This window comes from Euprymna scolopes, chromosome 45, assembly GCF_053919585.1.
Source record: "Euprymna scolopes isolate OS-2025 chromosome 45, ASM5391958v1, whole genome shotgun sequence".
NCBI classification, from domain to species: domain Eukaryota; kingdom Metazoa; phylum Mollusca; class Cephalopoda; order Sepiida; family Sepiolidae; genus Euprymna; species Euprymna scolopes.
Window position 1 is genome coordinate 55,157,539 of NC_136526.1, and position 13,457 is coordinate 55,170,995.

At 26.0% G+C, this 13,457-nt stretch overlaps 1 protein-coding gene across 4 annotated transcripts in view; it reads left to right on the forward strand.

The window, feature by feature from the left end:
- The window catches only part of LOC145269681 (uncharacterized), a 66,222-nt gene that overhangs the window by 35,063 nt on the left and 17,702 nt on the right, over positions 1-13,457 (forward strand). For 2 of the 4 annotated variants that reach the window (XM_080125397.1, XM_080125393.1), the window contains exon 1: positions 6,631-6,762. The exons of 1 other annotated variant lie outside the window; for it this stretch is intronic. In XM_080125397.1, the coding sequence (XP_079981523.1) occupies positions 6,740-6,762 (23 nt within the window). In that variant the 5' untranslated portion in view covers positions 6,631-6,739. Of the gene's footprint in view, positions 1-6,630; positions 6,763-10,137; positions 10,576-13,457 lie in introns of those variants that run through there. One more of the 4 variants, XM_080125392.1, reaches the window with a different exon arrangement.

A 13,457-nucleotide genomic window follows, 5' to 3' on the forward strand; every position in this document is an offset into this window, starting at 1 on the left:
AAAAAATGGGTAATATCCCTTGAGAGAGTACGGTGGTTACATGAGAAAATAAAGCTGTGTACGCATTATAAATGTTTCTTTTCTGTGTCTTATGTTATACATTAATACATTAGGGGTCATTTCGAGTTAAAAGTTTATTTACTGCACCCATCTGAACTAGAGAAAATCATGATTTAAATGTGTATGTCTCGTGTAAATAACTAACGATGAAATATCTAATATGGCCGACCAGACGGGTGATCCAAAAGTAAGATCGAGCGTACCGCGTACCGGAAAACGAAATGAAATTGACAACTTCTAAACAAAAATGAGTACCTTTTATTTTCTTGAATAAAAAAAAAAATTAAAAAAGTTACTTGACGAGAACGCGACTGTTTTTACTTTAATAATTATTTTTTATTCAAACGTAACAAATAAAAATTTCAATTTGGCTTGAACTTTGCGGTTTTCGGATTATTTTTTATTTTTATCGTTTTTTTTTTTTTAGCCGGATTTAACTAGCAAACAAAACAAAACAAAAAACAATTTTGGTGCTTATGCACTTATGTTACCGTTATATTTTATGGTTTATGTGCCTTCTCAAATGTTTGAAGTGTTTCTAATGTTTTTTCTTATAACTATAATCTCTGGCAAAAAAAAAAAAAATAAATAAATAAAAACTCCTCTAAACTCCCCCCCCCAAAAAAAAACGGCCAAAAAAATATCCACCAAGAAAATAAAACATAAAATAATCCGAAAAGCGCAAAGTTCAAGCAAAAAAACAAAAAAAACAAAAGGCCAGTTGTCAATTTGGTCTCATTTCGTTTTTCGGTACGCTCGATCTGACTTTTGGATCTACCGTCTGGTCGGTCATCGTTAGTTATTTACACGAGACATACACATTTTAATCATGATTTTCTCTAGTTCAGATGGGTGCAGTAAATAAACTTTTAACTCGAAATGACCCCTAATGTACTAATGTATAACATAAGACACAGAAAAGAAATATTTATAATGCGTACACAGCTGTATTTTCTCATATAACCACCGTACGCACTCAATGGATTTTACCAAAAAATGGCCCTTCTATAAACTGTTTTCATAATTTGATAATTTTATTTTCTGGAAAAAAAAAAAACAAACATTTTTTTTTAATAATAAAACTTTTGGAAAATGCTCTGTTTTACGGTTGTTGTAAAAATGGAACAGGAATTTAAATTTCGTTCTTTTTTAATCTTTTATTTTTATTATTATTGTGCCCCCTACCAAAAAAACAAAAACAAAACGAAAGTAATCGAAAGAATAACATTAACAGTCATGCTTTTAAAAACGAAAGTTTTTTTGGTATTATTATACAAACACCGTGACAGCGTTAGGGTTAGGATTAGGGTTAGGGTTAGGGTTTAGGGTTAGGGTTAGGGTTAGGGGTTAGGTTTAGGGTTAGGGTTAATTCGCTGTCACGGTGTTTGTATAGTTTTACCGTTTTTTTTTTTATAAAGTTAAAATTTTATTAACAAAAACGAAATAATTTATTTTTTAAACAAAAAAGTCAATTTGGTATACCTTTGGAAAGGTCGACATTTATAGGTTTCAGGGGGTTTGTATTACTGTATACATAGATTCGAAAAAGTTGTCAAAAAACAAATCTATAACAAATAAATGTTATCAAAGGCAAGATAAGTTACTTTTCTACCAAACTAAATATAATTTTCGTGTTTTTATTCAATGTAACATGCTTATTCAGCTCGAAAAGCATACAGTGTTTACCGATGTATTGGAAAATTCAAAATGGCGCTCGACTCTCTCTTTAACACGGTAAGTTCGGGAAAAGGTGTTATAAATAATAAACTAGACAAAATACTGTTAGAAATTCGCTCAATATATGTTACCATGACACAAGTTGACATATATTCGGTGTTTTTTAAATAGTATTTTGTCTAGTTAATTATTTATAATACGTTTTCCCAAACTTACCGTGTTACAGAGAGAGTTGGGCGCCATCTTGAATTTTCCAATTTAAACACTGCATGTTTTTCGAGTTAAATGAACATGTTACATTGAATAAAAACGCAAAAAATATATCCAGTTAGGTAGAAAAGTAACTTATCTTGCCTTTGATAACATTTATTTGTTATATATTTTTTTTTGACAACTTTTTCGAATCTATGTGTACAGTAATACAAACCCAATTATTGTTTGATTTGAAATCGTACATTTCGGTTGTATTTCTGAAATTATCAAAAAAAAAAAAAAAAAAAAATGAAAGTCAATTGTCTCCCCTTGATTTCTTAATGGTCGCTACGTTTTCCCCTTTATCGACACAGAGAAAAATTTGTAAATTTTGACGACGTGCCCCAACACCTCAACCTTCCCATGTTAAGAACGGCTTTCGGAATATCCCCCACCTCTAAAGCCGTTCTTAACATGGGGAGGTTGGGGTGAGTGTTTATTTTTAAAGCCGTTCTTGTAGGTGTATCAGAATTTTTGTAGGAATTTTTGACACCCCTAACACGAAACTGCGAATAAAATATAAAAAACTCGTAATTTCTCTTTTAAAAGTGGGTTGTTTATTTTCTTTATGGATTATACTTCCAAAATAAACTATTAAAGTTGTTTTAAAAGTAATAGAAATATTTTTTTTATTTTTTAAAAAACAGTAATGAATTTTACGAACTCAATATTTTTCAATTTTTAAACTTTAAAAATCTATCAAAATTTTTCTATTGATTCTATTTTTACGATATTTTCAGGGTCAATGGTGAAATTTTATGCTCTTTCCAATAAATCGAATATAATATTTTAGACAAACGTTTTTTTTTTTAATTCATTTTCAAGTGTCTATTAAAAAGTAAAGTTTTATATATCACAAATTGAAGAGAAAAGGTCAATGAATAATATATTCAAATTTAAAACAAGAAAAAAAGTAGTGTTTTTTAGAAATTTACCTGTAAAGTTCGAAGTTTAAAACCTTCTTTTTTTTAAACCACGTTGTTTGTTTTTTCTTTTTTTTTTTAATGAAACCTTGGTCCTTGCGCCTTTAATTGAAAAAAAAAATTAGGGCTTGAATTACATTTTTCGAGTAGTTATAAGCTTGGAAAGACAGGGGGTCGAATAATTCACACCTCCCATTTTGAAATGTCTATTAAAAAGTAAATAATTACTTTACTCACCAAAGTGTTATATATCACAAATTGAAGAAAAAAAGGTCAATAAATAATATATTCAAATTTAAAACAAAAAAGTAGTGTTTTTTAGAAATTTACCTGTAAAGTCCGAAGTTTAAAGCCTTTTTTAAAAAAAAAAAAAAAAAACCCACGTTTTTTTTTTTTTTTTTTTTTTTTTTTTTTTTTTAATGAAACCTTGGTCTTTGCTCCTTTAATTGAAAAAAAAAAAAATTAGGGCTTGAATTACATTTTTCGAGGAGTTATAAGCTTGGAAAGATGGAATGGAATTATTCACTATTTTTCACGAAATTTCTGACACATCTAAACATGGGGTAGTTAGAGGCTTTTATACTAGGCTGGGGTGGGTCGTAAAAAAATATCAAATAATTTTTTTTTTTTTTCTTAAATAAAAATAAAATACTTGATTAAATTATGTAATTTTTAGAATATTTCGTTCCCGTTCCTGATGCGTACATTACACAAGCATTTCTGTATTTTACTTTTAATTGCCGCCATGAGTGACAATCTGAATAAACACCAAATATATTTCATTTTTACTTTGAAATGTTTTATACTACGAGTTTTGGTATTTTTTTTAGCTCACCTCCCCCCATGCTTCCGTTCAGTCTTGCGCATATAATTGTGAGGCAAGGGTTGTGCAATTACCAACCACACCTCTCCTGAATCAGCACTGTTTGAGTCCAGTGGTAAGGAGAAGTCAAGGATGACTGGAAACAATGCTGAGATAAGCGGAGAGCTAGCAGTGTCAGAAGTCGCCATTACAAAGCGGTGAATAAACATTTGATTAATTAGACTCTCTATGTTTTAAAGCTTATAACAATATGAATAATGTAATTTCAATGCCTAATTTTTTTTCAATAAAATAAGCAAAGACCAAATTTTAAAATAATGAAAGGTTTAATCGAAAAAAATACAAATACTATTTTTTTTTTCATCAGTTTTCTTTAAAAAAGATTTCACAAAATTCAACGAATTTTAACTTAATCCAAATCTAATAAATATATATAAATGCCAAAAAAATACTTACCTATAAAAAAATACTAAGCAATGGGTGCTTCCATTCTTCATTTATAGAAATTTGTCCATATTTATATTTTATATTCCAGGTACTTTTTAAATAAAAGGATTTTTTAAAGTAAGGGTCCCAGAAAACCGCGTTTTCGCAACTCGTTATCCGCCATTAGCCAAAGCGCTGTTTCTTTGATTTTTCAAGTTGTCAAATATGGATTCCTCAAAATAATTATTTCCAAAACGTAAAAGAAAAAACACATTAGACCAAATACATTTCAAAAGTAATCTCGATAGTAACTATATGAAGAAACAAACATTTAATTTATCTCCACTTATCTCCCCTTTGTAATTTATTAGATATTTGAACTCAATAAAGTTGGTCGATATGGGTTACCGTACATAAAAAATGATCACATTTCACTCATCAGTTTTCACCGATTAAACGCAAATCACTAAATGAATTTTCGATTTTTTTTCTATCAAAGAAATACATGAGTTATTGATTTAATATTTTTTTTATGGAGTAAATTTTTTTTTTAAATATCTAAAAAACAAAACATCGAATGAAATAGAAAAAATTGTTGTAATTGTACGAAATTTTCTGGACAATATAACAAGATTATAAGGCTTCACTTTAAAAAAATCAACGTGGTTTTTAAAAAAGGTTTAAAACTTTGGACTTTACAGGTAAATATGCAAATAACTATTCTTTTTTGTTTTAAATTAGCTTATTTTATTTATTGATCTTTTATCTCCAATTTGTGGTATATAAATCTGAGGTGAGAAGATTAATTATTTTCATTTTAATAGACATTTCAAAAGGGGCGGGGGTTGAATTTAAAAAAAAAAGTTTGTCTAGAATATCATATTCAGTTTATTGGAAAGAGCATAAAATTTCACATTGAATCTGAAAATATCGTAAAAATAGAACCAATAGAAAAATTTTTATAGATTTTTAAAGTTTAAAAATTGAAAAAGATTTAACTCATAAAATTCAATTGATTTCATTACGTAGAAAAAAATGTCTGCATGAACGCGCGCCAGCACTTTGTAAACACTGCTTTTAAAAAAATAATATTTCTATTATTTTTTAAACAACTTTAATAGTTTATTTTGGAAGTATATTCCATAAAGAAAATAAACAACCCACTTTAAAAAGAGAAATTACGAGTTTTTTTAAATATTTTATTTGCAGTTTTGTGTTAGGGGTGTCAAAAATTCCCCAAAACTTCTGACACACCTAGTAGAGAACACATACAGCACCTGAAAGTCCCAAATGGTCACCCATTTAGTACTGACCAGGTGCAATGTTGCTTAACTTTGGTGATCCAGCGGGAACCGGTGTGCCAACGTAATTATGTAGTTTATTATTCCTCAGTATTCACCTTTAATTTGTCGTCTTTTATTAGGTTTTATAGTGCCGCCAAAACACACCTGCCCCCGCCCCTCCCCCGAATGTAAACACAGAATTTCTTAGAAATGTTAAACAGCATTCTACACGGTAAATGTTGGGGCGTTATTTATGGAAAAACGATTAATTAAACTGCAGAAGTACTTGTTAAACTACACAAGTTCTATAATTGACCCCCCCAAGAAAAGAACGAAAACCATAAAATATGCTTTTGTAAACTGCTTGTGAAAACTTAATTTTTTTTTAGCTCAATTAAAAGAGGTTAATACCATGCAAACTCTAAATTTGCGGTGGATTTTATTATCAGATTTGTGGCCAGCAACATCGAATATCCCTAAAAAAACAAATTAGTGGTTGGTGGTCTGTTGTAGCAAAAGGTAATATTTACCTTTTAATTTATTTTAATAAATATTATTCTAAATACTGTTTTTGGTCCGAAAAAAAAACATTTTTACAAGAAAAATCTGAAAAAAATCTTTATAATGTACGTACTTGTCATTGCGTGAAGATGTCATATTCCAAAAATCACGTAAATCGATCAAGTAGATTTTTTTTATTTAAGCAAATCAAATATTATCACACGTTTTAGCGAAGAATTGCTTCACACTATCTTGTTTGAGACTGATACGCTACTAACGACACCTGTCGGAAATATAGGATCAACAAGAGCAGACAATCGATTTTTAAAAAAAATTTTATTCTTAAATGGCGAAAACACTTTTTTTTTTTTAATTTGATTTTCTTTAAAAAAAAATACTTGATTAATTTATCTTGAGTTTGTCATGTTCGCTTATTAAAGTCTGTTTTCAAACAAAAAAATCCTAGTGTTTTCAACATTCTCTTTATTAAAAGAAGTCAATTTATTCATTTATTAAATAAGTTAATTCATTATTTTGTATTAGAAAAACGTGTTTTCAACATTTACTAAAAAAACAAAACAAAACACAAAAAAACCCCCAGGGGTTTGCCATTTTTGTTTCCAAGTCGATTGTCTGCCCTTGTTGATCCTACATTTCTGATAGGTGTCGTTAGTAGCATACCAGTCTCAAACAAGATGGCGTGAAGCAATTCTTCGCTAAAACGTGTGATAATATTTGATTTTCTTAAATAAAAAAAAAAACACTACTTGATCGATGTACGTGATTTTTGGAATATGACATCTTCATGCAGTGACAAGTACGTACATTATTAAGACTTTTTCAGATTTTTCGGTACTTGTACAGTTTAATCAAGACATAAAAAAAAAAAAAAATGAAAATATTGAAAAAAGTTTAAATTGTACGTATCCGTTATGGAACAAAGTTCTCCGAAAAAAAAAAAAATTCACTTAATTTCATCAAGTATTTTTTTTTTTTTTTACAGTGAAAAAAAAAAAAAAACGATTTGTTATGATACCGAGCAAAAGGTTCGATTTTTAGGAAGAAAAGCTAGAATTAGAGGTGGGGTGGGGAGGGAATGTCCGTGCTTTACATTGAGTTATCTCCCTCTGGCGTGTTCAACAAATTTCATAATGGCTGACTTCAACGTGCTCTCATAAAAAAGGGTTTTCTCCTGTAACCCTCCCCCCCCCCAAAAAAAAAACTACTCGATCAAATTAAGTGAAATTTTTTTCGGAGATCTTCAATTAAAAACGGATACGTACAATATAACCTTTTTTCGATATTTTCATTTTTTTTTTAATATCTTGATTAAACTGTACAAGTACCGATTATTCTTGTAAAAAAAATTTTTTCCGGCCACATTATAGTCAAGCAAGCACAAACACTCTGTTTTTAATTTGTAGTCTTGCCTTTACGTTCTTTCCTTCCGCTCAAGATTTCCTGGAATTTACTGTTTCCCCTCCAATAAACCTTTTTTTTTTTTTTTTTTTTTTTTTTTTTTTTGCGCCAACGCCGGCGGTGGTGTAGGGAGTAAGGATTCCAGTTGCATATGGCATATTTAGCCTTTTTTTGGCGTTTCTTTTTTTTCGTTATTGGAAAACTAGATGGCCGCAATTAAAATTATAGGAATTACATTGGATACTGAATGTCTTCAAATACGGATAACTGCGTGCTTGCGTAAAAAATAAATGAGATATTCGTTCTCAGCGTACTCGAAAACAATACATAGTCGATAAATTAAAGGTGAATGCCGAGGGGTCGGTAAACTTAAAATTTATCCATTTTTTCTTTTTTTTTGGTGTTTGTAAAGATGAAGTCGACAAATATTTTTAAAAACACTATGTCGAAAATAGTAATATATTGAAAAATTACGAAAATTCATCGAGTAGAAAGTTATTTATAGTCCAAATTAATTTTAACAAAATTGGGTAAAATTGCATTTTTTTTAAGACGTTCCAAAGTAAACAGTAAGAGTCTACACACAGGGGACATAATCCAGAACGAATATTTTAGATTACTTGTTCATAGCTGGTTTATTTGTTGTCTATAGCGATTGGTATTATTTTACTTTAAGGCCCGTCTCACGTTCGTATAGAAGAAAATGTTTTTTTTGTAGATTCCAGTGTGCTGAAAAAGAATATGAAAACCGTTTCCGTCGGAAATTTACCGTTTGCATGGTATGAACCTCGGAATGCTGGAAGTACGCGCGAGCGCGCGGAAACATAAGCGAGCTTTTTTAATGGCGGAATCGCGCGCGCACTCGCGTACCTGACGGCCTTTTCATAGAGCAATGTAATGTTTGGCGGAAAATTTCAAAGTAGATGAAAAACCAAGAAAAATAAAACAACTTTGCGGGGGAGGGGGATGTCGGAAATACCCTTTTTTGTGGCGGACAAATCAGTTTTTTTTTTTTTTTTTTTTTGAGGGGGGGGGGGTGAAGTTGGAATATCATTAATAATCTCGGAAAGACTTTTTTTTTTTTTTTCAAAACAATTCTTTTTCTTTAGTGGCGGACAAATTACTTTTTTTGGGGGGGAGGGGGGATAAGTCGGAATCAGAATGATAAAAAATGTCAAAATGACACTTACATTATCTCCGTTGTTGGCAAATGTTCCTTGGCGCGTGTAACCGGTGGCTGCTGGGTGGGTGCTATAAACAAATATAACTTCCGGCGCAAATTAAACCCCACACCCCCACCCACCCCAATATATACGCGGAAGAATATCAATGAAAGAATTTTTCGAAATTTTTGAAATTATTATATTCTAAAATATATTATAGCACTTTTTGGGTGGAAAATTTAAAATTAGCTGAAAAAGAAATAAAACAAGAAAAGGAAAGCACTCGAAGTTGGAGTAGGGAGGGGGGGTAATTTATCTTTTTTTTTTTTTTTTTTTTTTTTTTTTTTACCTGGAACATAGAATTTTCAAATTTTCAAAAAGTAACGCACCGACATTTACCAATTAGAACACCATTTAACATTTGCGGGGGGGCGGATGTGATGTTGGGGCGCGCGCCCCAACATCACATCCGCCCCCCCCCCCGCCCGCTCGCGCCCCCAATGTACACAGTAAAATCTTCGGAAAATGTTAAATGGTGTTCTAATTGGTAAATGTCGGTGCGTTACTTTTTGAAAATTTGAAAATTCTATGTTCCAGGTAAAAAAAAAAAAAAAAAAAAAAAAAAAAAGATAAATTACCCCCCCTCCCTACTCCAACTTCGAGTGCTTTCCTTTTCTTGTTTTATTTCTTTTTCAGCTAATTTTAAATTTTCCACCCAAAAAGTGCTATAATATATTTTAGAATATAATAATTTCAAAAATTTCGAAAAATTCTTTCATTGATATTCTTCCGCGTATATATTGGGGTGGGTGGGGGTGTGGGGTTTAATTTGCGCCGGAAGTTATATTTGTTTATAGCACCCACCCAGCAGCCACCGGTTACACGCGCCAAGGAACATTTGCCAACAACGGAGATAATGTAAGTGTCATTTTGACATTTTTTATCATTCTGATTCCGACTTATCCCCCCTCCCCCCCCAAAAAAGTAATTTGTCCGCCACTAAAGAAAAAGAATTGTTTTGAAAAAAAAAAAAAAGTCTTTCCGAGATTATTAATGATATTCCAACTTCACCCCCCCTCAAAAAAAAAAAAAAAAAAAAACTGATTTGTCCGCCACAAAAAAAGGGTATTTCCGACATCCCCCTCCCCCGCAAAGTTGTTTTATTTTTCTTGGTTTTTCATCTACTTTGAAATTTTCCGCCAAACATTACATTGCTCTATGAAAAGGCCGTCAGGTACGCGAGTGCGCGCGCGATTCCGCCATTAAAAAAGCTCGCTTATGTTTCCGCGCGCTCGCGCGTACTTCCAGCATTCCGAGGTTCATACCATGCAAACGGTAAATTTCCGACGGAAACGGTTTTCATATTCTTTTTCAGCACACTGGAATCTACAAAAAAAACATTTTCTTCTATACGAACGTGAGACGGGCCTTAAAGTAAAATTTTACCTAGCGATTTTTTATTTTTTTATTTTTTACTAAAAACATGATAGCAAAATAAGAAAGTTTCATTTTATTTTACAATTAGAAAAAAAAAAACAAATAAACATTTCAATGGGGGACATTTTTTAAAGTTTTGTACCGGCTGGATAATATCAGAAAGCGGAAGGCCTTTGTACACAAAGGAAGGCTGAAGATATCTTATTTTATATTTAGAATCTGTTTTCTCAATATTTTACACGAAAAGTTTCAAAAATGTTTACCTTAAAAATTATAAAAAATATATAAAGATGGTGACAGGAAATGTAGGCCCGCAGAAATATTTTTTAAAAAAAGAAAGAAACGAATAAAATAAATGACTTCGCAAAAAAGGTGGGGGGATCCTTCATGATTTCAAATAAAATAATTATTTTATTTATCTCCAAAATTTAAAACTATTTTTTATAGTTAGAAACAAATTAAAGAAATTAAGAAAAGCCAATTTGACGCCATTTGAATGCAAGAAAGTTTAAAACTTCTCGAATGGCAGCTGAATTTTTTTGTTTGTTTACAATATCTGTTTGACTTAATTTGTCGATTATATAATCAATTTTTTTTAAAATAATACGAAGGTAAGTATTATTGATACATTTTAAATATTTAATAGTCTGTCAACCGGAATCACGAATGAAATGAGCGAAATTATAATGTTAATCGATGGAGTCTCCTCGTTTATGTCAGAAAAGGAAAACAATAAATTAATTCAATATTTCTTCGTAATTTATTATTTTACAAAAAATCACAAAACTTTATTCACATTTTATTTTTTATAATGCATTAAACAATATTTTAAAATATGAGGCATTAAATAATTAATATCATTACATATAATACATTAAATAATTACTATCATTACATATAAGACATTAAATAATTACTATCATTAATTATAAGACATTAAAAATTACTATTATGAAACATTATGCATTAAATTATATTATTAAACATATTTTAAATATTATTATTATTATTATTATTATTATTATTATTATTATTATTATTATTATTATTATTAAATATGATACATAAAATATTACCATTAAATATAATGCATTAAATAATTAATATTATTAAATATAATGCATTAAATAATTAATATTATTAAATATAATGCATTAAATAATTAATATTATTAAATATAATGCATTAAATAATTAATATTATTAAATATAATGCATTAAATAATTAATATTATTAAATATAATGCATTAAATAATTAATATTATTAAATATAATGCATAAAATAATTAATATTATTAAACAGAATGCATTAAATAATTAATATTATTAAACAGAACACATTAAATAATTAATATTATTAAACAGAACACATTAAATAATTAATATTATTAAAAAGAACACATTAAATAATTAATATTATTAAACATAATACATTAAATAATTAATATAATTAAACATAATACATTAAATAATTAATATAATTAAACATAATACATTAAATAATTAATCTTATAAAACATAATTAAATAATTACTATTATTAAACTTAATACATTAAGTAATTAATATTATTAAACAGAACACATTAAATAATTAATATTATTAAACATAATACATTAAATAATATTATTAAACATAATACATTAAATAATAAATATTATTAAACATAATACATTAAACAATTAATATTATTAAATTTAATACATTAAATAATTAATATTATTAAATGTAATACATTAAATAATTAATATTATTAAACATAATACATTAAATAATTAATATTATTAAACATAATACATTAAATAATTAATATTATTAAACATAATACATTAAATAATTAATATTATAAAACATAATAATTAAATAATTAATATTATAAAATATAATACATTAAATAATATTATGAAATATAATACATTAAATAATATTATAAAATATAATACATTAAATAATTAATATTATAAAATATAATGCATTAAATAATTAATAGTATTAAAGAATACATAAAATAATTAATAATATTAAATATAATATATTAAATAATTAATATTATTAAATATAATACACTAAATAATTAATAATATTGAATATAATACATTAAATAATTAATATTAAACATAATAATTAAATAATTACTATTATTAAAGATTCTACATTCAATAATTAATATTAAACATAATAATTAAATAATTAATAGTATTAAATATAATACATTACATAATTAACAGTATTAAATATAATACATTACATAATTAATAGTATTAAATATAATACATTACATAATTAATAGTATTAAATATAATACATTACATAATTAATAGTATTAAATATAATACATTACATAATTAATAGTATTAAATATAATACATTACATAATTAATAGTATTAAATATAATACATTACATAATTAATAGTATTAAATATAATACATTACATAATTAATAGTATTAAATATAATACATTAAATAATTAATAGTATTAAATATAATGCATTAAATAATTAATATTATTAAATATGATGCCTTAAATAATTATTATTATAAATATAATACATTAAATAATTAATATTATTAAATATAATACATCAAATAATTAAAATTATAAAATATAATACATTAAATAATTAGTATTATTAAATATAATACATTAAATAATTAATGTTATTGAATATAATATATTAAATAATTAATGTTATTAAATATAATATATTAAATAATTAATGTTATTAAATATAATATATTAAATAATTAATAGTATTGAATATAATACATTAAATAATTAATAATATTAAATATAATTCATTACATAATAAATAATATTAAATATAATACATGAAATAATATTTAATATAATATATTAAATAATTAATATAAAATATAATACATTAAATAATTAATATTATTAAATATAATATATTAAATAATATTAAATATTATACATTAAATAATTAATATAAAATATAATTCATTAAATAATTAATATTATTAAATATAATATATTAACTAATTAATATTAAATATAATACATTAAATAATTAATAGTATTAAATATAATACATTAAATAATTAATAACATTGAATATAATATATTAAATAATTAATAATATTAAATATAATACATTAAATAATTAATATTATTAAACATGATGCATTAAATAATTAATAATATTAAATATAATACATTAAATAATTAATATTATTAAACATAATGCATTTAATAATTAATATTTTTAAATATATTACATTAAATAATTAATATTATTAAACATAATACATTAAATAATTAATATTATTGAATATATTACATTAAATAATTAATATTATTAAATATATTACATTAAATAATTAATATTATTAAACATAATGCATTAAATAATTGCTATTATTAGATATATTACATTAAATAATTAATATTATTAAACATAATGCATTAAATAATTAATATTATTAAACATAATAAATTAAATAATTAATATTATTAACTATAATACATTA